Here is a 27,374-nt window from a genome sequence, read left to right on the forward strand (position 1 = left end):
CTTCTCAAAATTCTCAGGTTCAAATGCCCTGCTGTGATGGAGTGTTGTGTGTAGCTTTTCACTACCCTGCCTAGCTCTGAAATTGGGCCGAGTTACCTGCCCCTGCCTAGCTCCCCTTGAATCCACCGATATAAGACACACAGTTGGGGTTGGGGATTTAGCTCAGTGGTAGAGCATTTGCCTAGCAAGCGCAAGGCCCTGGGTTCAGTCCCCAGCTCTGAAAAAAAGAAAAGAAAAAAAAAAAAGACACACAGTTGTTCATTTCCAACTTGCCTTCTTGGCACAATAGCTGGGTGCTGCTATCTCTGACCTGGAAAATGTACCCTTATCAATTTCTTATCTCCATACCTCCTACCTGCCCTAAATTTTAGTGGCTAGTCCCATCTAGCCCTTGCTAAAAGCCCCTGACCATCCGCCTGTAGAAGCTGCCCATATGGCTAGTCTGTTTTGAGATCTCACATGGGTCTTCAACCTTTCTCCATCAGAAGCTTGGTGAAACTCCTCTCCTCCTTGCAGCTCCCTGCTTGCCCCTGGAAGTCCCGCCTGTGCCTTTCACCCAGCAATTGGCCTATGGCTTTCTTTACTGACAGATCAAGAACCAATTGGGGAACAGGACCTTAGCATTAGAACTGCCCCTACAGTGGAGCCTCTCTACAATCCCATCCCTGGGGAGGCTGAGACAGGAGGGCCTTAGCTGGAAGGTGGAGCCTGAACAAGTAGTGAAACCTTGCTTCAAAACATCAAAAGCAAAATAAAATGCCTTCATGAGCATCTAGGCTGAATGCACACCAGCAGAGTCCTCCCTATACCCCAGCACTGACTCCTTCCTACATCCCAGGACTAAGTCCTCCCTACATCCCAGGACTGAGTCCTCCCTACATCCCAGGACTGAGTCCTCCCCACATCCCAGCACAGAGTCCTCCCCACATCCCAGCACAGAGTCCTCCCCACATTCCCGGAACACAGTGTCCTCCCCACATCCCAGCACAGAGTCCTCCCCACATCTTAGCACAGAGTTCTCTCCACACCTAGCACTGAGTCCTCCCTATATCCCAGCATTTATTCCTCCCTACATCCCATTGTGGACTCCCCCACCACACACACACACAAATCCCAGCACAGAGTTCCCCCCACATCCCAGTGTCACTATGGTCTGCTTTCTGCTGTCGGCCATCCTGCCATTCAGAAAGCTACTGGCTTCCCTTTCTTCAGGGTGCTGCTCTAGATAGGAGGCAGAAAGTCCTTCCTACCCTGGCATTTGGGGACACACAGAGCTCACAGCTGGCTTTCAGGGACAATGCTAAACTGAGAACAACAGCCCTCAGAAAGCCTGCTAGCTTATATCTCTCAGAGGTGTGCAAACATGACAGTCAGCTATGTCCCCACAGGAGGCCTGAGCGTGTCTCACTAAGGCTCCCGCAGCTCCAGAGGAAGGCGCTTTTCTCTATAAAGGGCACTGTGAATTTTCTTCCCCTAGTGGAAGCGCCCTGTGGCTGAGAAAAAAAAAACACTTGGTGTTTATTTCTTCTGCTGCCTCATCTGTTCTCGTGGCCTTGTTTTCCTTTTGTTTCCCCAGATCCATCCGTAAATATCATTTTGAAAGGAAATATCAAATTCTCAAAAAACAAAGGCAAGGAAGGCAAGAAGGTAGGACCAATTCTAATGCATGAATACTTCTACACATATGTTAGAAATAAAAATTAGCACTCTCAGACACATTAAAAAAAAACTCACGACATTCTGTTTGAATCATAAAGTCCTAGTTTAGACCTGATTTTAAAAAAAAAAATTCGGGGTTGGGGATTTAGCTCAGTGGTAGAGCGCTTGCCTAGCAAGCGCAAGGCCCTGGGTTCAGTCCCCAGCTCAAAAAAAAAAAAAAAGAAAAGAAAAAGAAAATTCATCTTTTGAAATGTTTGTTTTGTGTGTGTGTGCTAGCCAGGACCCAGAGTATCGATGTCCCTTTTGCCCCACTGTGAAATCGTTGCCATGGGCCCTCCAGCGTCACCCTATCCCACACCATCTCCTCAGCCCTCAGCCCTCACACACTGAATTCTAGGCCCACTAAGAACACAGGATAAATGTGTTCGTTCCCTTTGCCAGCTAGATATTGAGATGAGGCTTCCCCTCCAACTGACCACAGTGCAACTGGAGGCCAGGCATGTGAGACGGCTCCCTCAGGAGAGACCTGGCTGGGTTAGGGTCCCTGTCCACTGATGGTTTGTGGCATGCTTCGGGGAAACCAGTTAGCAGGCTGTGCCTGTTGTCAAGTGGAGGCAGGCCTGTGCTGTCTGGCGCTGCGCACAGAGAGGAGCTGATACTGAGGAATTCTCACACTGGACTCTCCTGGCTTCTCTTCCTAACCCCTGCCTCTTACTGTTTTGAGGCATCTCTCTGATGCCTCTGCTTTTTGGCTTTCTTAGCTTCCCCACTCCAAGGGCTTGCTTCTTCTTTTTTTTTTTTCTTTTTCTTTTTTTCGGAGCTGGGGACCGAACCCAGGGCCTTGCGCTTGCTAGGCAAGCGCTCTACCACTGAGCTAAATCCCCAACCCCCAAGGGCTTGCTTCTTGATGGATGTCTTGCTCTCTAAATAAATGTCCTCATGCTCGAGACCCCTAGCTTTAGCCCTCTCGTCTTCGTTTCTTATGCGGCTACCCCTTGTTACCTCCTCCTGTGCTAACTCCTCCAAGATCCTCCTCAGGCGTAGGCCTGTGTCAAGTTGATTTATTCCTTCACAGTCTCTGCCCTTCCCTCCCCGCTGCTGCATCCACTCGACAGATGACCCCTCACAGCTTCGAGTACTTTGTAGATTGGAGGGATGCGTTTACACCTTGCTACATCCCCCCCACCCCCCGCTACTGTGTACAGCACAGACATCAGGAGCAAACATCCCCGTTTCCATCCAGCTGCACAGGTGGCCATTGCTGCCCCGCATCAAAGCCCCCGGACCTCTTGTGGAATGCCCACTTCTCATAGCAATGTATACATAGAGGTTTCTACATTCTTGAGATTAGAATCATGTTTTTAAACTTACTCCAGGCAGGGCTGGGTGGTTTGTACCTTTAATCTCAGTACTCAGGAGGCTGAAGCAGGAGGATGGTGAGCGCCATACTAGCCTGGGCTGCATAGCAAGACCCTATCTTGCAAACCCAGGCAACCAACCAAAAACCAGAGGCTGATGATGTAACTCAAAGCAAACACTTGATTGGCTTATGTAAGCCTGGGACTCCGTCCCCAGCCTCCACCCGACAGAGACCTCTCTTCTGTTCTCCCGTACTCCACCCCAACCCGTATTGTTACTGGTTTGTTTATTTGTTTTTAACCAATTGCAAAATCCCCAATTGGTTTTTGCCCCTGACTTTTCCCAGTCCTAGCATAGATCAATCAGCAGAGGCTTAGCCAGTCCCACCACTCGCTTGCTCCACCCTCCGGAGACACTCCGTACTTCCTGTGGCTCTCCTCCCTCCTCACCCTCGCCCAGTGGGTGCACCTGGTATTTCCTTCAGTGTCTCCTGAGCCTCCGTGCCAGCTGCTGCTTGTGCCTGGAGTTCTCTTCATTCTTCTCATTCCCGGCTCTCTTTTCCTCCCACTGTTAAAATCCTGTGATTTTGTAAGAAATGCTTCAAAGGCCACTCATCTGAATCCCTTTGAAAAGACACTTTACCTCACTCATTAGCTGAACCACCGTCACAGGGTCCTGCGCCTGACGGGAGCCTAAAATGTATTCCGCTGAGCCTATCACACACAGTTTTACCAACAAATGGGTTAGTTGCAATTGGATTCTAGTATTTAAACTACCCGAAGAACTTAGATAAATGAAAAGAAACCCCAGGTATAAACATGGCGATAGCTCCCATTCAAAAACAGCTCGCATTTGATGAGGTGATTCTGAGCAAGTACCGCATTTTCTAAAAGGATTTTTTTAAAAAAAGTCTACTAAATGGCTCACAAAGGTATCCATCTTTTCTATTCACTAAACCCCGGTTCCTCAGAAAACCCTTTTGTCTAGATCTTACAAAGATGGCTACAGTAGAAAAAGCAACCTGCATACTTAAACCACCTAAGCTTGGAAGCAGGGGCCCGCAGTCTTTTACACAAACCCGAGACAAAGCTGCATTGATATTTCGACTGGTGGTGGAATTAAGTAGGAAGTATGTGATGGCGGAGGATCCTTTAACGTGAGGAATTTATATAAGCCATTCGGATTCTTCAAGGGGCCCCGGCACATCTGCTCCACTTTAAATCTGGAAGTGGAGGTAAACAAACGTTCAGGTTGCCACGTAAAGATGCAGAGAGTGTGTTTATTCAGACACTTGTACCTAGACCGCTATTTGGAGCAGTGGCCTGCACCAAATAATCTTGTCCACGTCTAGAAAGAGAGGGCTCGTGTTTGTTCAAAACATCCTTTCATCTTAGAGGGCTCCATAGTGAAGCACGGCTCTCCTGAGACGTGGTCTATGGCAGCTGGTGCACCCTTCTTTACCTAGTGACCGCGTAGGTTGTCAAACCACTGACATAGCCTGCTGATGTAGTCATTAAGACCACTCACAAAAGCCGGGTCAGGGATGAGGTGCAGCCTGGTAGCAAGTGCATGCTTAGTGAGGGACACAAACTAGCCAGGTCCTTGAGTAGAAGTCAGTGGTGCTATTCCTCTGACAGGGACTGGAAATGCCTCATCTTTCTACTGTTGGGGCGAGAGCTAGGTTTGCAGTTATAACTCAGGCTCCCCTGTCTCCTCTTTCAAAGGGATTTACAGTCAACCGAGATGTAACGGCCTCCAGTAGCAGCTCCTGTAAAGTGGGGTTTGAGTAAGGTACTTTGTGTTTTACCATCCAAATGGAGATGAAGAGTAAAAGGGGGTTACAAGTCAGGGAGACTAGAACAACAAGAATAAGGCAGGACTGACTAGGTCAGAAGGAGACTCATGGTCTTCTGGGTTTAGGGCCAGTTCCAAGGACTGAAGTATATGGGTGTGCACACCTCACTTTAAGAGCATGGCTGTAGGCAAAAGCCACAGGGCGGCTGGGGAGCTCATGGGCATGGGTATGAGGTGGGGTGTCTTTCTGTCTGTATCTCTCTGTCTGTCTCTGAGTCTTTGTATATATGTGTATGTGTGTGTGTATGTGTGTGTATGTGCGTGTATATGTGTGTGTGAGTGTGTGTGTGTGTGTGTGTGAGAGAGAGAGAGAGAGAGAGAGAGAGAGAGAGAGAGAGAGAGAGATGGAGCTCTGCCGACCCCTCTGAGGTTTTCTTGTTTCTGCCCAGAGATAACTTGCTGTTTGTGACCATAGCCTCAATACTCCCTGGTCTCCAGCCTGGGGGTGGGGGGTGGGTTCCTCTCATTTGCCACCTTTCCTAAACATTTCACTCCTGGCTTCTCACATGTGCCCCCTGCCTAGGGAATCATCTGCTTTTCCACACACTTTGCCTCTAGGCTGGGAAATGTTGAACGGACCAAGCTTCTTCGTTTTTTGCCCTGAGTTCAATTCGTCTCTATGCATAGGAAAATTGACTTCTTGGTCTCTACCGGCCTGTTTGGAAGGAGCCTTGGTCCTACCCTGAGGAAGATGGTCTCTCTCTGATTTCCTATTCCTCACCAGATGCGTTGCCTCTTAGACATTACGACTTGGAGAGACAGAGCTTCGGTCACAGTGGGTGGACAAGTTCAGAATATGATCAGACAATCCTTCCAGCCAGGCTCAGCCCATGAGCTAAGTGTCACTTCTGAGTACCAGGCATTGTCTTAAATCTGCTTGAGGGTGCAGAGAGAGAGAGGCATAGTTTCTAACCTGAAGAAACCCTTTTCGGTTTTGAGACAGCATCTCTCTCTATAGCCCTGTTTGGTCTGGAATTAGCTATGTGGATTAGGCTGGTCTTGAACTCACAGAGATCCACTTGGCTCTGCCTCCTGAGTGCTGGGATTACAAGGTGTACAGCACCATGCCCTGCTATGAAAAAAAAAAAACTTTAAAATGTGCTCTAAACACAATAAGACATTTCAAAACTATGGGCTCTAGAGACAGACTCTCTGGGCTCAATCCCAGCTCTGCCACTCACTTGGATAAGTCCCCAACCTTGCTGTGTCTGAGCTTGCCATCCGAAAGTGGGTTAATAATGGCCTCTGCCTTGTAGTGAGTCGTGGAGCTTGAGTTCAGCCATATAAATCAGACTGGTGACATAGCTCGGAACAGAGTAGTTATGCCACCTAATAAAAGATACTTAGCTCCAAATAAGAGCTATTGTTTTTGTTAGCAGGGTTGTTCTATAAAAAGCACACTATTTAATTATCTGCAATACACAATAACGCGGTTAGTGGGGGAAAAAGCAAGGAAATGAAAATAATATCTTCAGCACCAAGCTCTGGATGATGCAGAATATGACTTACCAGCATGCCCGGGGGATGTTTATAAAAGTAAATATTCAGGCATAATTAAAGACTGCTTTCAGGGTTGGGGATTTAGCTCAGTGGTAGAGCGCTTGCCTAGCGAGCGCTTGCCTACCAAGCGCAAGGCCCTGGGTTCGGTTCTCAGCTCCAAAGGGGGAGGGGGCGGCTTTCTGCGTGTGACTGAAACATGTTGAACTTTTTAAAACTCTGTATAATAAACAAGTCACAGTGGCGCACACCTGCAAACCTAACACCTAAGACACTGTGGCAGAAGCACTCCAAGTTCCAGGCTAGCCTGAGCTACAGAATGAGAATTCTGGCTCAAAAAAATAAGACAACATTCAGAAAAGCTTATGTCCCCCTCCATCCCCCCTCAACTCCCCCCTTGAGGACCCCTCCTCTGAAACCTCATATCTACATCCTTGCCCATTTCTTTGAACTTTTAAAAGTTAAGTTACTTTGCACTCATTTCACAGGTACATAGTGGCAAGAGTAGTAAAGAGAAGTCTGTACTCTTTTACCGGAGCCCGAGGCCATTGCTACCATGTGTCACTTTTGCTGTTCCATGGGTCCTGTCTCTGAACCCTCTTGAGAGCAAACTGCACAAGAAGCCTCCAGGGCTGGAGAGATGGCTCAGGGGTTAAGAGCACTGACTGCTCTTCCAGTGGTCCTGAGTTCAATTCCCAGCAACCACATGGTGGCTCACAACCATCTGTAATGAGATCTGATGCCCTCTTCTGGTGTGTCTGAAGACAGTCAGTGTACTCATACACATAAAATAAATAAATCTTTAAAAAAAAAAAAAAAGAAGAGGAAGAAGAAACAAGAAGCCTCCAGCCCTCAGACAGGCGCTCTGCTGTCTGGCTCCAGAGATCCAGCTAAAACCAATTGTACCTCCAACGCACAGACCCCGCCAGGCTTCAGTTACTGTCTCAACAGTGTCCTTTTGCTTCCTGGTCTACCACCATTCATTCCAGAAACGCCTGTCACCTCTAGTTCTCTGATCCCTTCAGTGTCCTTCATCCTGGCATAGCAATGCCTGAGCCTCTCCCTATAACTCATGCCCCGATCAGTTTTAGAGATCAGTGCTTCCCTTCTGTTGGGTTAGTATGCTCTAATTCAGTTACAAACTATTCTCAGTACCAACTGTGTGTGTGTGTGTGTGTGTGTGTGTGTGTGTGTGTGTGTGTAAGAGAGAGAGAGAGAGACCTATACTCTTTTCAAAAAGAAATGGAGAATTCGACTCAATTTTGACCGCTCCCTGCCGTTAGCATCAGAGCCCACAGGTTGAGAGCTCAGTCTCCCAAAGGGCTTTTGTCATAGGTGCCGACCCCAATCCTTGACTCTACTGTGCTTCTGATGGACCAGCTACCTTGGTTCCTACGAACCCTTTCATAGACCTGGTAATTGGTGAGAATGACTGACAGACCTCAGGCATAGTGTTCTGGATAGTTTTGTGTCAGCTTGACACAAGCTAAAGTCATCTGAGAAGAGGGAACCTCAACCGGGAACCCGGATCCATAAGATCGGGCTGTAGGGAAGCCTGTTGGGGCCTTTTCTTAATTACTGATGGACTTTCCTATCATTTCCTTCCTGAGAACATACATCTGTCTTCATTTTATCGAAAGGAATTTCCTGCTGTCCTCTCCATAGGACATTCACGGGACAGCTTCATGGGCAGTAGATACCATTCATCATAACTCATGAACTTAGGCATGATTTATTGGAGATAATTATTGATCATGGGGCTTCCTCCCTGAAAGAGCTCCTTGGCTCTCCTTATAGATGAGGAAATGTACAGGAAGGAGGTGATGTCCCCAAGAACACATAGAAAGCCGGAAGAAAAACTGGAATAGAATTTCTATTTCCAATCTTCATCCAGTTGTATTAAATGACCAAAGGGGAGGAAAGGCTGTCTTAGTGATGAAATTGCTCCCCCTGGTGTCTGACTTTAGGCAGTGCAGGAGGATTTGGCAGCAAAGGCTTCTTTAGGATTATTGGTTTTTTTTGATGGTGGACCCGTCCAGTTGCAGACCAAGGCTATGGGACACAGGTCGACACATCTAAATATGCAAATCAAGAGATGGAATTTGCCTAAGTGGAGAGTAAAAAAGTTGAGTTCTACTAAGTGGGATGTGGTGACAGTCCTTCAATCCAGCTCTTGGGAGGCAGAGACAGCTTGGTCTATGAAGCTGGTTTGAGGACACCCAGGGTTGCATAGTGACACCTTGTTTCAAAACAAGCCAACAAGGAAATTCAGCATTGCTAGATTTAACTTAATTTAACTTTTAGTTTTTTGATACAGGGTTTCTCTGTGTAACACACTTGCTATCCTGGAACTGGCTCTGAAGACCAGACTGGCCTTGAATTCAGAGAGTTCTTGGTCTCAAGAGTTCTGGGATTAAAGCTGTGAGAATGCAAGCGTACACACACACACACACACACACACACACACACACACACACACACACACACACACACACAGAGAGACAGAGACAGAGACAGAGATCTAATTTTATAAGTGTGGTGATGGGATGTGTTGTTCGTGATTGTAAATGGAATTTCTCTTGTTAATTTCTGATAAGATTGAGCATCTTTTCTCATTAATTTTTCATTTGTACTTTCACATTTATGAAATGCCTGTTCATGTCTTTTGTCCTTTTTAGTAGATTGTTTACCTTATTGGTTAATAGGTGTGACTTAGATATTGTGGATTTCTGTTATTTCTTTGCAATGAATGTAGCGATACCCTCTATTTGCTTTTCTTTTCTTTCCACTCTTTTCTTGCCTTTCAAAAATATTTTTAAAATGTTTATTTATTTTATGTATGAATACACTGTTGCTGTCCTCAGGCACACCAGAAGAGGGCATGGATCCCATTACAGATGGTTGTGAGCCACCATGCGGTTGCTGGGATTTGAACTCAGGACCTCTGGAAGAGCTCTTACCCACTGAGCCATCTCTCCAGCCCTCAAAAATGTTTTTTTTTTTTAAAGAATGTCTATATGGTACTAATCCAGATTTACCCATAGTTTTTTGATTATTTGTGATAGGTGTGTGTGTGTGTGTGTGTGTGTGTGTGTAAGAGAGAGAGAGAGAGAGAAAGAGAGAAAGAGAGAGAGGAGAGGGGAGAGAGAGAGAGAGAGAACGAGAGAGAACGAGAGAGAGAGAGAGAGAGAGAGAGAGAGAGAGAGAGAGAGAGAGAGAAGCAAACCAGCCAGAAGTTGATGTTGGATGTTTTTCTTCCTGCTCTGGGCCTTGATTTTCTGAGGCAAGGTCTCTCTGAACCTGCATCACCATTTGGAGCTGACCATTTGACTACAGTAGCTGCCCAGGAGCTCCATGGATCTGCCCGTCTCTCTGCCTTCTCAGGGCTAAGGTTACAGACAGCCATTGTACCTGGCTTTTTACATGGGTGCTAGGGATCTGAACATGGGTCGTCAGGCTTGCATGACTGGCACTTTGCCCAGTGTGGTGGTTCTGAATGAGGCTCCCTGTAGGTTCCCTATGTTTGAATACATGGTTCCCCAGTTGGTGAAACCATTTGGAAAGGCTCTGGAGATGTGGCCTTGTTGGGAATGGTGTGTCACTGGAGACAGGCTTTGAGGGTTTAGAAGTTATGCCATTTCCAGTCTTTCCCTGCCTTAGCCTTATGGATTAGATGTAGCTCTCAGCTACCTGTTCCAGCACCTTCCCTGCCTTTCTGCCTGCCTGCCCACCCACCCGCCCGCTTGTCTGCCTGCTGCCATGCTTCCTACCATGATGGTCATGAATTCTAACCTTTTAAACTGTAAGACCCAAGTAAATGCTTCTGTAAATTGCCTTGGTCATGGCATCTTACGACAGCAATAGAAAAGTAACGAAAACATTCATGGAGCATCTCCCTAGCCCCACACAGGAATGTGTTATTGTGATGAAGCTTAGAGGCTTTACAGCACACAGTTATAGGCGGTTAGTGCATTCAGAATGTGGAACCAACACCTTGATCTAAAATCTCCCTATGCAGTACTGTTGTTACCGTAGAGAAGGCAACCTTCATTCTTAAAACACCTAAGGCTGGTGTGCAGTGCAACCTGAGTTCCCCAGTCTCCTCCCTGCCTGCGCTGCAACTGCAGACCTGCCTTTTGTTCCCTGGCTTTATCTCCTCTGTATATTTCAAGTAACCCTTCAGTGTGTGATTTTTTTTAACCTTATACCGGGTTTCTGAGCTCCGTCCACATAGTTACATGCATTTTCCTCAGCACCTCCTTGCTTGGAATATTCTGTTACAAGTATAAGCCACACTTTATTATTCAACGACCCTTCAGTGACATTTAGGTGTCTTGATGTTTGGGGTATTGCAAATTGTGCTGCTGTGAACGTTGTTGCTCAAGTGTTTGAGTGCCCGACTGCAGTGCATTGGGACCTGGCAGAGGACACACAAGGGCACATGGTAGCTGTGTGTTTACTCTCTCAGGGGAGTCGCCAAGCTCCTTTCTTGAGCTGCTGTCATAGGTCACATTCCCACCAATAACATGTAAGTTACGGATGACCCCACTTCTTTGCCAGCACCTGTTGTTGTTCTCCTCTCTATTGTTCATATCATAATTATCTTACAATCGCCACTGTATATTAATTGCTCGGTTTCCTGGGGTCTATTGCGATATTTCTGTAAATGTGTACAGCACATGTTAACAATGTCCATCTCCCTTCTTTCTCCCTTCTCTTCCTCTTCCTCTTTGAGAGTCCTTGTGGTTTCTGGTTCGTTTAGTTTTGTTTCTGTAGGCCAGGCTGGCCCTTGAACTCATGAAAGCTTCCCGCCCCCGCCTCCACCTCTCACGTGCTGGGATTGCAGGTGTGTGCCAACACACCTAATCTGTCTTCATTGCTTGCCCTGTTATCCCTTTGCTTGCTTGTTTGCTTGCTTGGTTTTAAAGACAGATTCTCGAGGAGCTAAGACTGGCCTGTTATTGGCTGTATAGGTGAGGATGACCATCTCCATCCCTGAGTGCTGGGATTAGAGATGTGTGCCGGGATGCCTAGTTCTTAATTGAGCCCAGCTTTGTGTGTGCTAGGTAAGTACTCCTAATGATGAAGTCATGTGATTTGGATTTCCCTCATTAGTAATGGTATTGAATATGTCTTTATGGGCTCATTGTGCATTTCAGTATCTCTCCAATACTGAATATTTTCTTTCTTTCAAAGAAAGAAAGTCCTTCCAAATCCTCCACTCATCTTTAAAAGGGGATTTTATTCTTATGTTGTTGGGATGTCAGAGCTCTTTACATATGGTGGGTCTTTGTCGGGATATGACTTGAGTATTCTTCCTCACTCTGAAACCTGCCACCTCACCTTCCTGATGCCTTTTGGTGCAGAAATCACGTGATGATTTGTGCCTGGATGTCTTCAGCCATCTCCTCTCTGTGACTCCCTCCACCTCTTAAATCAAGAAGTCTTTTAATCAAGTTTGGTTAATTTCAGCCATTATTTCTTCAAACATTCCTTTTGGGATCACTCTATCCTTCTCTTTCAGGGATTCTGATGGGATGGGTGTGAGATATTTGCCTAAGGCTCCCTGTGGCTCTGAGACCCAACTAATGTTTCTTGGTCAGTTCTGTTGCTGGGTGATTTCTTTTTCTCTGTCTTAGAATTCATTGATTCATCTAGTGAGGCTTTTTTCTTTTCTTTTAATTAATTTCTAGAGCCTACACCTGGCTGCTTCCCACAGCTTGTGTTTCTCTATAGAGAGTCTTTCTGTTTGGCTCGGACATGTTCAGTGAGGCATGTTATGATGGCTGCTTCAAACCCCTAGTGAGATAATAGCGGTGTCTGTGCTAGCCTGGTACTGATGGCTATTTAGTCAGTGTTTATAGGGTTCTGTAGCGGAGGCCAGGAGCTCTCAATTCTCCTGCTGAGCACCTACCTGGCAGTCCTCTCTGACTCCTTGAGGTGGCTATCTGCCAGGCACGGGTAAAAGTCCAGATTCAACACTGGGGACAGCCATGGCATGCTGCATGTGCATGAGTGCATGTGGGTGTGTGCAGAAGGTACCACACACAGATATGATATCCCAGGTTCTGTTCACTCTGACTGATGGTCTCTTTGGCTGGGACAGGGCAGTTACTATCAGAAAGTTTTCTAGTTTACCAGACTGACCCTTTCTTCATGGCTTTTCTGAGGGCAATTTTGGGAGGACTTCATCCGTTGTCATCTCTAAGGTGACAATTGCTCCATCATGTTCTCCTGGATATCCGAGGTTAAGAAGCTCACAGATCGCTAGCACTCTGCTCCTGCAGGCTACCTTCCAGTGCCTTTTCTCCACAGGAACTTTTGTATGCCTGTCTCACGTATGATATCTGGAGATGTGGTCTGTCTTTGCCCAAGATATCCATCTATCCTATCATGGAATATTCCACCCGTTTCCATCTTTAGTATTGTGCCTGACACATGTCAATTTTCCATAGATACACTCGTTAGTTTGATTTGCCTTGACAGGTTTATACTTTGATACCCAGCGTTAATTCCCAACCACACTGACTATAGGTTTTTGACCATGGTAGCAGGTCACCACAGTGTAGAGCTCGTTCGGTGAGCCCTCGTCCTCATGATGGTTTTATTTTGATAAATGTACACAGGTATGATATGGTATGGGACATTTTTTTCTTTGTCCAAGACAGCTTTTGCCGAGCCTGGTGTGGATGCACCATTTGAATCTCTGTATCTTTCGTGGAAAATGACTGGATTTCTTCAGGGCTTTGGGGGGGTCACATTCCTGAAAGGCCACTCCATGGTCATTCTCACATCACCATCTCCTCAGTGGGAGAATGACTCTTCTCTTCATGAGTCACCATTCCAAGCTAGAAAGCTCGCTTTTGCTTTTCTAAGATGAGATCGACATACTCAAAGGGTACGTATTCATAGATTGCATATTCATAGATTACATATTCATAGATTCATAGATCTACCTATTCATAGATTAAACTGACTTTATTGATGTTCTCCTGCTTCCACCCCGAGTTCTGGAATTACAGACATGTGCCCTCGAGCCGTGATACATAAGCTTTTGGTTTTGAGGATATGGAGTCTTACCAGCTCAGGATAGCTTTGAGCTTGCTATATACACAAGGCTGGCCTTGAACTGTTGACCCTCCCGCTCCACCTCCCAAGTACTAGAATTACAAGTACGTGCCACTGCATCTGGTTGTTTGCAACATAGTTATTTATAAATCGTTCTTACTTGTTGATTTATTTATATTGTGCGTGTGTGGGAGTGTAGTGTGTGTGGGATTGTGCACAAGTCGCACTCGGAGGGGAGGGTGCCAGGTTCCTTTCTCTATTACTTTCTGCCATGTTTCTTTGAGGCAAGCTCTCCTCCTGGAGCTGAAATTTGACTTCTTTTGGCTGGGCTGTAGGGCCGTGAGCCTCAGGGATCCTTCTGTCTCATTTGCCTTGGTTACAGTCATGTGTGGGACCAAACCTGGCTTGTTGTGATGTGGATTCTGGGATCCAAACTCTTGTCCCTGGCTGGCATCAACCTACTACGTATCCTGCCTTGTCTTTGAATTCATCCTCTAGCGTCTACCTCCCCAGTGCTGCCATTACAAGCGTGAATTTATCCTCTAAATGAAACTCGCTTTTAAGAAGATTCAGGTAAAACCACTGAAGTAAAAGTGTGGTGTTACTATGAGAACTTTTGCGATAATCATGTTAGTAAAGCAGGGATTTGAGATGGACCCGTTCTTTATTTGTTTTGTTTTTGAGACAGGGTCTCACTATGTAGCTCTGGCTATCCTGAAATTTACAGCGTAGACCAGGTTGGCTCAAATTCACAGAGATCAACCTGCTCCTGCCTCCCTAGGGCTAGGATTAGCCAAGTTTTAAAGAGCTGTAAATCAGAAGGACATTTTGTTGTTGCTATCTCTGGTTATAACTTCAGGTTTGCGACATCATCTATGAAAGTGCCCGATTCTACATATAAGCCATACACATGTACAGCATTAATGAGCTGGGGGAGGGCAGGACTGTGTGCTGTTTCAGTTGCAGGGACTGCCGTGTCTAAGTACTAGAGCATCCTGGCAAGTCCGAGGGCAAGAAGTCCCTAGAAGAACAGGAACCAGAGAGGGCAGCAATTTGTCCAGCTCTTTCCTCTCATCTGTAACTGCAGGTATCCGCCTGTAAAATGTTGGCTGGCATTGTGTCCGAGGTATACAAAGCATTTAAAAATCCAGCCTTGTGCTTTTCTGTAGACAGTTAGTGGTGACTTTAGTCAAGTTAGACCATTTTTTAAAAATCAAGTGTAATCTAGGTGTAATGGCCCATGCCTTTGATCCCAGCACTTATGCTGCAGAGACAGGCAGTTAACTTTGAGGCCAGCCTGATCTACATAGCAAGTGCCAGGAGAGCCAGCACCACATAGAGAGACCCTGTATCAAGAAAAAAAAATCAAGTGCAATTCTTTTCTTCCTCCTCTTCTTCCTCTTCTTCCTCCTCCTCCTCTTCTTCCTCCTCCTCTTCTTCTTCTTCTTCCTCTTCCTCTTCCTCCTCCTCCTCCTCCTCCTCCTCCTCCTCCTCCTCCTCTTCTTCTTCTTCTTCTTCTTCTTCTTCTTCTTCTTCTTCTTCTTCTTCTTCTTCTTCTTCTTCTTCTTCTTCCTCCTCCTCCTCCTCCTCCTCCTCCTCCTCCTCTTCTTCTTCCTCTTTCTCCTCCTCCTCCTCTTCCTCCTCCTCCTCCTCTTCTAAGATTTATTTATTTCATTTATGAATACACTGTAGCTATCTTCAGACACACAAGAAAAGGGCATCAGATCTCATTACAGATGGTTGTGAGCCACCATGTGGTTGTTGGAATTGAACTCAGGACCTCTGGAAGAGCACTCAGTGCTCTTAATTGCTGAGCCACCTCTCCAGCTCATAATTCTTCTTTTAATAGAGTTATTTTTATTTTTAATTATGTGCAGGGGGATGATGGGGGGTTGTAAGTTGATTCCATGGAGCCCAGAGACTTTGGCTCTATTAGAGTTGGAGTTAACAATGGTTGTGACATGGGTGGTGGGAATCTAACACTGACCCACCCTCCTTTTAAAAACATTTTTATTGATTCTTTGTCAATTTCTTATCATACACCCCAATCCCACTAATCTCCACACGCCTCCAATATCTGACCTCCCCACTTATAACTTCTACCAAATCAAAACAAAACAACAACAGCAACAAAAATCTTGCACGGAAGCTGCAGTGTGTGTACACTTCTGCTATACTATCAATACAGGAACTTCACGGAGACTCCTCTCAGATATCCTGTTGTTGCCCTGTATCATGGAGATCCTGTAGCTTTGGTTCCATAGGACTGGCCCCTTACACACAGTTCATAAATGGGTTAGATGTTGGGGTGGGCTAACTCAAAGCCCTGGATCTGGGGCTGGGTAGTAGCTGTGGTGTTCACTCCACCAGCTCTCCTGCCCCATGTCACCAGGGCTAGCTCTTCCACTCTGTCCAGGTAAGGGTCAGCTCCCCTACCAGTGGCAGCTGGCAAGGGGTAGGACTAACTCTCCTGGGCTGGAGCCATTGGGGCCAGCTTTCCTGCACCCACACTATAGCCAGCTCTCTCCGACTGCCCTGGCAAGAGGTGGGGCGACTGCCCTGGCAAGAGGTGGGGCTATCTCTCTGCACAGCCTTTGGACATCAACAGGGCCTAGGCGGTAGCCCAGACTAATGATGTAAGAACGGCCTTTGGTGGTAACATGGACCATGGACATCAACATAGACCCTTGCTGCCGCAGGCCCACGGACCCAATATGGCCCCCAGTAGCAGCCCAGGCTGGGACATCACCATGGCTTCAGGCAGCAGCACAGACTACTCACACCACGTCATTTCTTACAGCCTTCATGTTTCCAGTTCCACCTCTCTTCATAGTGCACAAACCTGTCTGCTTCTCTTTCTCTCTTATCTTTCAAACACATACTTACAGTAGTGGCACCCGCCCTGCCTGTGCCTTGTGTTGGTGGCAGCCGGTGGCTACTCAATTTCTACACTTAGCTGTCTCTCAGCCACAAATGTGACTTAAGGAGACTGCAGGCTGATTATTGTTCATTCTGGCGCTAGGTGGTAGCCCAGTGTTTTGTGGTTAATTGGAATATAACACAGTGTGACTCAGTATCTTATATACGATCCACTTTCAGAGTCAATAGGATATATATATATATATATATACATATGTACATATATATATGTATATATATATATATGCAGAATTAGTACAAAACAGTCCACCTGGGAAAATCTTAAGAAAAAAGCTACTTCTCAGAAGTTCCAGAAACACGTAGGAACAGAACTAATGGCTGCATGTAGTGCTTCCACAGGAAAAATAATGATTTGATGATTTACTAATTAATGGAAAGTTTTAAGAAATGTTTTGACCTGTTTTCAATGACAAATTTTCCTAATAGGCGGGGGGAAAAAAAAGGTCTCAAAGGTCTGAAGCCATAATATCTGGGTTTAAGACGTACTGGCTGCCGAGCTCAGTCAGAAAGTTTCTCCCAGCATGCTCAAGGCTATGGCTTCTATGCTTAGCGGCAAAACAAAAAGCAAACAAGAAAGAAAGAACAAAACCGGGCTGGAGAGATGGCTCAGCGGTTAAGAGCACTGACTGCTCTTCCAGAGGTCCTGAGTTCAATTCCCAGCAACCACATGGTGGCTCGCAACCATCTGTAATGGGATCTGGGTGTGTCTGAAGACAGCTACAGTGTACTCACACACATAAATAAATTAAATTAAAAGAAAAAGAAAGAACAAAACCAAACCTCACAATCTAACTAGCTCTTTATTGATTGTGTTAGGACCGATCGTTTAATGTCTTCAGTTTCTGTTTTTCCATGTACAAAATAGTGTCTATAATTAGTTCCTGGGATCTTAGAAGGACTAAGGGAATTGAGGTACGCCGCATACCCAAGATAATAGATGTTCGGAACGCACCGTTTCTAACTGCCTGACGGAGCGGCACTGTCCTACTGCTTGGTACAGGGATGCCTAGCCAGGACTCAGTGTACAGCTTGGGCTGCTTCCTGGCATGGCCCCCTCACCAGCTAGGTCACCACAACAAGCTGCTGATGTGCTCTGTGCTTATGTTTCCTTGTCTGTGGACGAGCTTAACAGAAGCCCTTCTCATAGGCTAGTCTTGAGATTGGGTTTATTTCCGTTGCTAGTGTTACAGAGCACGTGACTTATTGTATCGGCACATCTCTGACTTCTCGTATTTATCGTGACAGCCGTGGTCAGCACGGGGCTCCTCTGCCTCGAGTGCAGGGTGAAGAGGGTGAAATAGGGGAGACCACACACTCCCCCTGCTCGACACCTCCCTTGTTGTTTGTTCTCCAGCACGGTGGTGGCTCACAATCGTCATGCCAGCATAGAGGAAGTGGCAGGTGGATATCTGTGAGTTTGAGGTCAGCCTCACAGGGCAAATTCCAGGACAGCCAGGCCTACATAAAGAGATCCAGTCCTCCACATACAGTCAGGGCTGGCCTTGAACTTGAAGGGATACCCTCGCCTCAGCCTCTCACGAATTGGCATTCAAAGTGTGCTTCACTGTACCCAGGGCTTCACTGGACTCTGATTGTGTTATAGAGCTCAGCCCTGGACACTGGGGGAGAGAAGCATGGATATATATGCTGGACATGGTGGTGCATGCCTTTAATTGCAGGGGTCTGTGAGTTCAAGGTCAGCCTACTCTACCTGTGCTTCGGCTCAGCTGCAGATACGTAGTAGGACTTCCTCTCAAATAAAAATAAAGATCGAAAAAGGAAGCAAAGACGTTCTATCTCCCCCAGGGCTTCTACCCTGGCCCAGCTGACATTGCAATGAAGTCCGGTATATTTTGTTACATTGTAAATGGTGTTTGTGGTGGAGATCAAAGCAGAACGTTAAGAGGGATTTTTAAAAAGATGAAATATAAAGGGAGTGGTGATGGTGATGTCTCCAAGCGCAACGCTTGAGAGGCAAAGGCAGGCAGATCCCTTCGCTCCAGGGCAGCCTGGTCTACAGAGTGAGTTCCAGAATAGCCAGGGCTAAATCCTGTCTCAAAGGGGAAAGGAAGGAAGGAAAGAAGGAAGGAAGGAAGGAAGGAAGGACGGAAGGAAGGAAGGAAGGAAGGAAGGAAGGAAGAAAGAAAGAAAGAAAGAAAGAAAGAAAGAAAGAAGAGAAAGAAAGAAAATTATAAATCAGCTAATAGTGTAGACAGCGAATCGTAAGATGCCAATTGTTGCAAAATCTGGCTTGGCTTTGGTTTTGCTATTTCCTTCTAGATTCATTTGTGTGGAGATCCAGTGTGTAGACAGTTGGCACTGATGTTTACATAAGATTTTCTAGTGTTCACCAGCTGACATATCGGTGACCCTTTCCTTGAGATATAAGTTTACGACATTATTAATAGAGTAGTAATGATTCTGGTGGCTACATAGTCAAGGGGACAGGTGATAGATAACTGCTCTATATTGGGAAAAATGTCCACCCTTTACATACTATACGAGAACTCTATATGTGAATTGTATATACATATACACACATACATATATGTATATATGTGCATACATATATATATATATTTATACACATATATACATAAACAATTTATTAAAAAATAGGGTAGACCAACACTCAGCAGGCAGAGACAATAGGATTTCTGTGAACTCAAGGCTAACCTAGTCTACAAGGCAAGTTCTAGGACAGCCCAGGCTAGATAGAGAGGCCCTGTCTCCAAACAAACAGAAAATAGGGTAGGGAAGCACAGTGTCCCACACCTGTAGCTCCAGTTTGTCAGGAGAGGTTAAGGCTCAGGAGTGGATTGAGTCCAGGGATTCAGGCCATCCTGGGCAACACTGCAGGATGTCATCTCAACACAAAGGGAAGGGAAGGAACAAAGGAGCTAAACCTACCTAGGACAGGAAGAGAAGGGGGGAGTATTTGATTGCCTAAGAGCTGTGAAATCCTATAATTTTATTTTGCAATAGACTTTTATCTTAAGTGCTTTATTAAACATTTCTATTTCTAACCTCAAGAGAAAAAGTGTCATGGGACAGATGTGTGGAGGCTACCTACACTATTGTCTACTCTTGTGTATGTTAAAAATTTTCTCTAAATCAAAGGCTTTTAAAAATGGGATTTGCTCAATAAAGAGATTTTCCAGCACCCCTGGGAACAGCACGAAACACCTCTTGCTGAGCATGCATGGCTGAGGGAATCTTGGAGGAATGCTGACCCTGAGAACCTTTGCTCAGGAGGTGACTGAACCAGCAGGCCCATGAGAAGAGACACAGCTGCAGGCCCTGTGCCTCTGAGAAGGACAGGGAAGGTGTAGCAGACAGACTGCAGCCTTCCCGTGGGTGTGGTCAGAACTGGTTCATATCATCTCGCCCTATCAGGCCAAAGCCCTTGGATCAGCTGATGGGTCTGTGACAGTCTAGTCACAAGAATTAGGTGCTCAAGTGAGCATTATGACAGCATTCAGAGACCAAGGCATTTGGCTGTGGTAACCTCAAGAAGCCAGTGTCCACCTCTGTTGTCCCATGTGACACACCCAGGTCCAGCCTCTTGGTCTTGTGGTCAGATGTCCACTTGGGTAGCCTTGAATTATTGTTCTGTTGAGGTAGCCAATCCTCTTCTTCAGTCAGTGACTGGCTGTTTGCTCTGGGCCTCAGGCGGCACAATGCTGACATGAGGCCTACTCTTGTTCAGCTCCCAACATTCCAGGGAATAAGCAAAACAGGACGTAGTGCTGTAAGAGCCAACTGACCAAGGTCCAACCAATGCAGTGCTTACGCAGTATCTTTTCCTGCTTAGCTGTCTGTGGCTTGGATAGTGTGGTAGCCTCGGTATCTGCGGACTCCGGCATGTCAGCGAAACACAACGAATCATATTGGAGAGGTGGCTCAGTGATTTTCTTCCAGGGGACCTGGGTTCATCTCCCAGCACCCACATGATGGCTCATAGTTGTCTCTAGTTCCAAGGGGTCTGATATCTTCTTCTGGCCTAATTAGGCAAGGTACAAACATGGTGTGTATGCACAAACTCAGGAATGTATACGCACACATTAAATGAATGAATAAACCTTTAAAAAGGAACCACATGTTTTCTGAGTGGGTAAATAAGAGTGATCCCTAAGTGTGCCATAGCATGAGTGGGTTAGGGCCTCAGAACACAGAGAAAGGAGCAGCATGCACGGACACAAGTAACAAAGATCCCTACAGAAGTTAGTCTTGGAGACCGAGAGGTACAAAGGAGGCTGTTCCTGTGTTTGTGTACAGGATTCTCTGTATGACACTGTATGACTCCAGTCGGGGCTCCTAACCTTTCTGTGTCTCAGTTCATCTCCAAAATGGACTAACAGCTTTATCAGAAAAAGGGGGCATGGTTCATTGAGCAGATCTCTGTCAGTCTGGGGTGCATGGGACCTGTGCTGGGTGGATGGGAGTTAACGAGCAGGTGGTGGTGACACATACCTTTGATCCCAGCACTTAGGGGTGCAGAGGCAAGCGCACCTCTGAGTCTGAGGCCAACCTGGTCTACAAATCGAGTTCCAGCACAGCCAGGGCTATACAGAGAGCCTGTCTCAAAACAAAACAAAACTAAACAAAAACTCAGCAGTTAAGAGTGCTAACTAGGGGTTGGGGATTTAGCTCAGTGGTAGAGCGCTTGCCTAGGAAGCGCAAGGCCCTGGGTTCCGTCCCCAGCTCCGGAAAAAAAAAAAAAGAGTGCTAACTGCTCTTCCATAGATTTTTGGCTCAATTCCCAGCAACTATATGGAATACGAATATATATATATATTCAAATAATAGACCAGATATTCCTTGAGGATTAAATTATAACTATGGACAAGTGAGGAACGACTTGATTCCCCAGCACCACAATAGGGAGGAAGAAAAAATAAACAGTAAAATGAAATTATTACAGTAAAAACTGGTATTTTGGTTTCAAAAGTCAGTTTGGAAACACTAGGGATGAGAAATAAAAAGGATTGCAGCTAGGTGTGAGGGTGTGAGGTAACCTGGGTGACCAGGATGCGGAAGGCCTGCAGACACCAGCAACCACGATGTCCCACAAGAAACACATGTAGACGCCTGTTACCTTTTCTACATACTCTACATTGTAGGCACAAAAACAGCTTGTGTAAAGTTTCCACCTATTCCCGGAAGGGGGCCACCCTGGACCCCTAGACAAGGAGCCCAATATGAGCTGCAGCTGCATCTAAGGCTGACAGCCGGCAGACCCTGCCAAGGTCGGGAATCAGCAGCTTCTGCAAGGTCAGGATCAGCCACGGTGGCCAAGGCTGGCAGTTATCGGGCCAGCCAAGGTCAACACCTAGCCAGCAGGGATTTCAAAGCATGACTACTCTCCTAACTTGGTGAGCAGTGTGCAAACTGCTTTTGGGCACCTTGCTGGTTGGGTAAGGGAGCGGTGAGCAGAAGGAAAGCCTCCACGAAGCTCAGGGACAGCTCCCTTCAGGGGCTCCTCTCAAGATGCTAATCTGACTTTCCAAGCACCCTCTTCTCCTCCCCCCACCCCAGAGCTGAGGACCGAACCCAGGGCCTTGCGCTTGCTAGGCAAGCACTCTACCACTGAGCTAAATCCTCAACCCCCCAAGCACCCTCTTTTGAAGGCCTCTTTCTGCAATAAATTATTTTTTTTAAAGTTTCATTTTATTTATATGAGTAAGTACACTGTCGCTGTCTTCAAACACACCAGAAAAGGGCATCGGATCCCATTACAGATGGTTGTGAGCCACCACGTGGTTGCTGGAATTGAACTCAGGACCTCTGGAAGAGCAGTCAGTGCTCTAACCACTGAGCCATCTCTCCAGCCCAATAAATTATTTGAAATTAAAATATAACTATATCACTTTCTTCTTCTCTTCCCTTCTTCCAGCCCCTCCTCAGTCTTTTCTAACTCCTTCCATGTCTGTCCCCCCACTAGTCTCAAATCGATACCCTCTTCTTCCCAATAATTATTGTTACATGGGTGTGTGTGTGTGTGTGTGTGTGTGCGCAAAATGCATGAACACAACCCACTGAGTCAATTTTGTTGTGTGTGTGTGTGGTGTGGAGGCTCACTTTGTGTTGGATTATCAGTTAGGGGCCTCACCCACAGACTAATAGCTCTTCCTCTCTCAGCTGTCAGCCTGCAGCTCCTTGTCCAGAGGTGTGACCCCATGGGATGCTTCCGCTTTTGTGTTAGCATGTCTGTTGCTGTTGCCATGGCTTATGTGTTGTTTGTGCAGCCATTTCTGTGAGAGACTGCTTCACAGCAGACTTCCTGCTAACCTGACTCTACTAGCTTTCCATCCCTCTCCTGAGCTGCCCCTCAGCAGCAGACACAGGGGTCGTGCTGTCGATGTACCCACAGGAGCCAGGCTCTCACAATCTGTCCCTCCCTGAACTGTGTCCAGCTGTGGTTTTCCGTGATGGTTTTCTATTTGTTGTGATGGTCTCTTATTTGCTGAGTGGTGGCAGCCACACATTTCTGTGTGGGGTTAAAGTTAAGATTTAGGACGTGGTAAGGGATTTCGTTGTTCTCTAAGCTTCCTGTATAATAAGAGATTTTAGAAATTCGTTGTCCCGAATTTCACTCCTAGACAAGGCCCTGAAGCCTGCCTCAGTGGAGGCTTTTCGTGGCCAGCAAACAACTAGAAACTCCAGTCCCTGAGTTATAAAAGGCTGAGAAGAAAATGTCTCTGTGTGCCGTGTATTTCTGCTTCAGAATTAACAATAACGAACACAGTTGTTACTATCAATATTTATTGACTACTCCTTCCTTACCAGGATGTATTTTAGCAATCTGTGTATGTTAATGCCTCAATCTTGACAGATCTGTCTCACAAACAAGGAACAAAAGGCTACTGCTTTTCATTTTATTGGCAAATACGGGCTGGAAAGATGGTTTCGTGGGTAAAGCATTCGCAACACAAGTGTAGGTCAGGGGTCAGAGGTCAGGGGTCAGGGGTCAGGCATCCACATAGAGAGTAAAAACTGTGGGTTCACTTGAGAGACCCTGCCCCAAAATACACGGGGATGGGGCGGGGAGCAAGTGAGGAAGGCAGCTGATGTTAGCCTCTGGCAGCACCAACCTTTAGCGCAATTGGCACAAGCACCCCACCCATGCATCCAGATACATAAATACAAATGTGTGAATTTACCATGCACACATCTCCATGAAAATATGATGCCATAAAGGACATATTTGTAATTTTAAAAATATTTATTTATTTTTCTCATTTTTATTTATGTGTGTGTGTGTGTGTGTGTGTGTGTGTGTGTGTGTGTGTGCGCGCGCGCACGCCTATGTGAGCTTACATGCACCTGATGTAGGTGTTAGTAACCTAACCCAGGTCACAGCAAGAACAGTCAGTGCTCTTCACTGTTGAGCCATCTCAGTGGTTCACAAAGACTACTTTTTAATTAGAAAAGAAAAGAAAATAAGAGAAAAAAAGAAAAGATGGGGGCTGGATAGATGGCTTGTCATTTAAGAATGTATCCTGCTCTCAGAGGACTCAGGTCAGTTCCCAGAACTTTTTTTTTCTTTTTTTTTCTTTTTTTCGGAGCTGGGGACCGAACCCAGGGCCTTGCGCTTGCTAGGCAAGCGCTCTACCACTGAGCTAAATCCCCAGCCCCCGTTCCCAGAACTTTTATGCCTTGCAGTTCACAACAGTTCACAGCAGTTCATTCCAGCTCCAGGAGATCTGGCGCCCCCTTTTGGCCTCCTTGAGTACCTACACACACCTGACACACACACACACACACACACACACACACACACACACACACACACACACGAATAGAAATAAGACAAATCTTTGAAAAAGAGAATACAGTTGTCCCAAGTCATGCTCTTAAAGAGAAACGGCTCTTTTCTTAAGCCGTTTTTCTAGTACTTGTTCACAGACAGCTTTTTTCAATAACTTTATGATTTACATGAAAATGACACACAGTAACAGTAATTGTTCTCACCACGTGACCTTAGCCACCCCGGTGACTATCTATTGTCCTCCTGTGAGTCACTGAAGTAAAATACCACTTCGTGGCACTGGGCACTTTCTCTGACCATTGAGGAAAGACAAACCCAACGACTATTAAACCACCTGGTATACTTAAAACTTAGGCAAGTTTATAGATTGATTCTTTTTTTTCTAGTGTAACAACTAAATTACAAGATGTTGCAAATAAATTCTTGTTGGCATTTTCTTTCTGCTTATAGCAGAGACTTGAGGCTTCTACTAATAAAAGAAGAATCTTAGACATCTGCTACCTGAGCCAGAAGCCCACAAAGAAAGTCAGGTAAAGGCTGATACCTCTGTGTCCAAGGGCCTTGGATATGCTAGCCAAGAGCTCTGCCCTGAAGGCCATTCCCAGCCTCAAGCAAAATCTTATGTGGCACAAAAAGACATAGATATTTAATGGGGGGTAAAATTCGTTATTCAGATGTCTGTGAAGAGTTTGAACGTGGAGAGAACCTGCTGGAAAGAGGACAGGCTTGTAATACATCAACGCCAAAGTCTACCTCTTATCGTTCGTATTTGGAGATAAGAAAACAGGGGTTGGGGGTTGAGGATTTGGCTCAGTGGTAGAGCGCTTGCCTAGCAAATGCAAGGCCCTGGGTTCGGTCCCCAGCTCCAGAAAAAACAAAACAAAACAAAAAAAAGAAAAGAAAAGAAAACAGGGGTTGGCAGGGGGAAGGAGATGTGAAAAGTCTCCAGGGGCACAGATCAGAACCCAAACCCTCACTTGGAGACGTTGCTGTTTGTTTTGAGGCTGGTTAAGAGTTCATATTTTAGAAGGGACGTGGCAGGGTTGGGGATTTAGCTCAGTGGTAGAGCGCTTGCCTAGCAACCGCAAGGCCCTGGGTTCGGTCCCCAGCTCCGAAAAAAAAAAAAAAAAAAAAAAAAGAAGGGACGTGGCTCTGATAAAAGCTAAATGACAGTGACTCTGTTACTCAGACGTGGGGTTTAAGGTGCAAGTCATGGGTAGGGCATGAGGCCCTCGGTTCAGGCTCCAAATACCAGCCAATGACTCAACCAAACAACAACCCCTAATGTCCTAGAAAATTCCATAACTCCTGTTTTTGGGGGCTGGTTTAAGACAGGGTCACATGCAACCCAGGGTGCTTTTTAGCTAAGGATGACTTTGAACTTCTGGTCCTTCTGCCTTCTCTGGTTGAGGTTCTCTAACTTCTGAAGAAACTTCAGCTGGTCTGGCAGGATTAGAGAAGCCCGAACATAAGATCAAAGGTCACACGGACGATTCTGCAGATACTGAGCGCTAACCCTCCTCCTATTATTTTTTTTTTTTTTCTGGAGCTAAGGACCGAACCCAGGGTCTTGCGCTTGCTAGGCAAGTGCTCTACCACTGAGCTAAATCCCCAACACCCCTCCTATTCTTTTAAATGTCAATTTTAAGGAGAATGGAAAAGCACTCGCATGTCCGCCCAGGAAGGCCGTGCTGAGCCTGTGCAAACAGAAGTACAGGGTCTGTTATGGCTCGTCCCCATTTCTTGTAAAACTTTCCACTGGGGACCCAGAGACCATAAATTCCTGGAGCCAGACTTTGCCAGTACTGAGTGATGCAAAGGCAGGTAAGAGTGGATAGAAATACTCTGCAGCACTGAGAGCCCTCCCACGCCCAGATGTAGGTTTAAAGCTATGGACACTTAACATGTTTTCAGTGGATCTAGGGCCTCCGAGTTGCACACATTTACCCTCAGAGATGATCAGGAAACAGCTGATTACAACCTTAAAAGCCTCTTACATGTTTCCACAGGTGCGCTGCAAGACCAAGTCCGAGGAACAAGCGTCGGTGTGTCACCGACTACAACCAATGCGTCACCGACTACAACCAATGCTCCGAGAGCAGCTTCCTAGACCAGTATCCTAGGAACTACTTCCTAAGCCAGAACCCCGAGAGCAGCGACCCATGGGGCTTGAAGCTGGCCATCCTTGGGATTTTCTTTATTGTGTTGTTTGTCTACATAATTGTGGAAAAGAAGCCGCTCTTCGGTTAAGCCCTTGAGGAGCAAAGCAGCGTCTGCAGTGCTCGGATCTTTAGCTGGAACCACAGAGCTGTGCTGAAGGGCCATGGCTACAACCAGGCAACCCCTCCCCGCCCTACACTGGCTCTCCTGGCTGTTTCTGGGTTCAGCCAGGTGGAGGAGCAAGGGCAGAACCAGGCAGCATGGTGGTGCATGATGGTCTGTAAGCCAAGTAAGCCATCATTAAAGGTGCTGATACATCAGAACGCTCTTCTGTAAGGGAAACTGCCTGGGCCTCCCGCCCTCTGCCCTCTGCCCTCCGCCCTCCGCCCTCCTTCCGGTTTCCCCAGCCGAAAAGGCTTCATATTCTGATGACTGAGATCACTTTCAAACTACAGAGCATAGAAACGAGGAGAAAATTATATTCTTAATAAAATATGTCCAAGTGTCCAGGTAGTGGTGACATTTCCAGTTTGGCACGCTGATGACAGTGACCTTGATACAGCATAACTCTGCTTCCAAAGCAGCAATCCCTCAGACTCAGATGGGTCCTTCCCTAGTCATTGGACCTAACTTTATCTCTGCTCCTGATTTTCTGGTGGCAGTTCGTGACTTACCCTGAGAAGATGCACATTAATGTCTCCCCGAGATAGGACACAGAGGACAGACCTTTAAAACACAATCTAGCAATCCAGTCTAGGTTAACGAATCTAGCTTACTGTGACTATTTACAGGCGCCTGAGTTAAGAGTCCTTTTCCCAGCACGGGTGAGACCTCAGCAAAGCTGGCTTTTGGAGTTCCCAAACAGCGTCCAGGCAGCTCCTCCAGAAGAGTCTCTTCTCTCTGGAAGTTGTTTACAGTCCTATGAGCTCAGAGAGGGGCCTCATGAACCTTGTAGGATTCCTGTGAATTATTGAAAATGTCTGGCGGGTTTTGTAAGCCTTCCTCCCATTTCGATCTGGAGACCGTGTTTTCTTGACCAGGGATCATTTGACCCTGGAAATCTGCA

The 27,374-nt window shown here is 46.3% G+C and overlaps 1 protein-coding gene across 12 annotated transcripts in view; it reads left to right on the plus strand.

The window, feature by feature from the left end:
* Positions 1-26,815, plus strand: part of Lemd1 (LEM domain containing 1) — a 66,246-nt gene extending 39,431 nt beyond the window's left edge. For 5 of the 12 annotated variants that reach the window (XM_017598971.3, XM_039091171.2, XM_017598972.3 and 2 more), the window contains exons 3-4: positions 24,599-24,678; positions 26,158-26,815. In XM_017598971.3, coding sequence (XP_017454460.1) covers positions 24,599-24,678; positions 26,158-26,398 — 321 coding nt within the window. In that variant the 3' untranslated portion in view covers positions 26,399-26,815. Of the gene's footprint in view, positions 1-1,576; positions 1,648-24,598; positions 24,679-26,157 lie in introns of all 12 variants that reach the window. The other 7 variants (XM_063271948.1, XM_063271947.1, XM_017598969.3 and 4 more) reach the window with 5 other exon arrangements.
* The last annotated feature ends 559 nt before the right edge of the window (positions 26,816-27,374 follow it).

This window comes from Rattus norvegicus, chromosome 13 (genome assembly GCF_036323735.1).
Source record: "Rattus norvegicus strain BN/NHsdMcwi chromosome 13, GRCr8, whole genome shotgun sequence".
NCBI classification, from domain to species: Eukaryota; Metazoa; Chordata; class Mammalia; order Rodentia; family Muridae; genus Rattus; species Rattus norvegicus.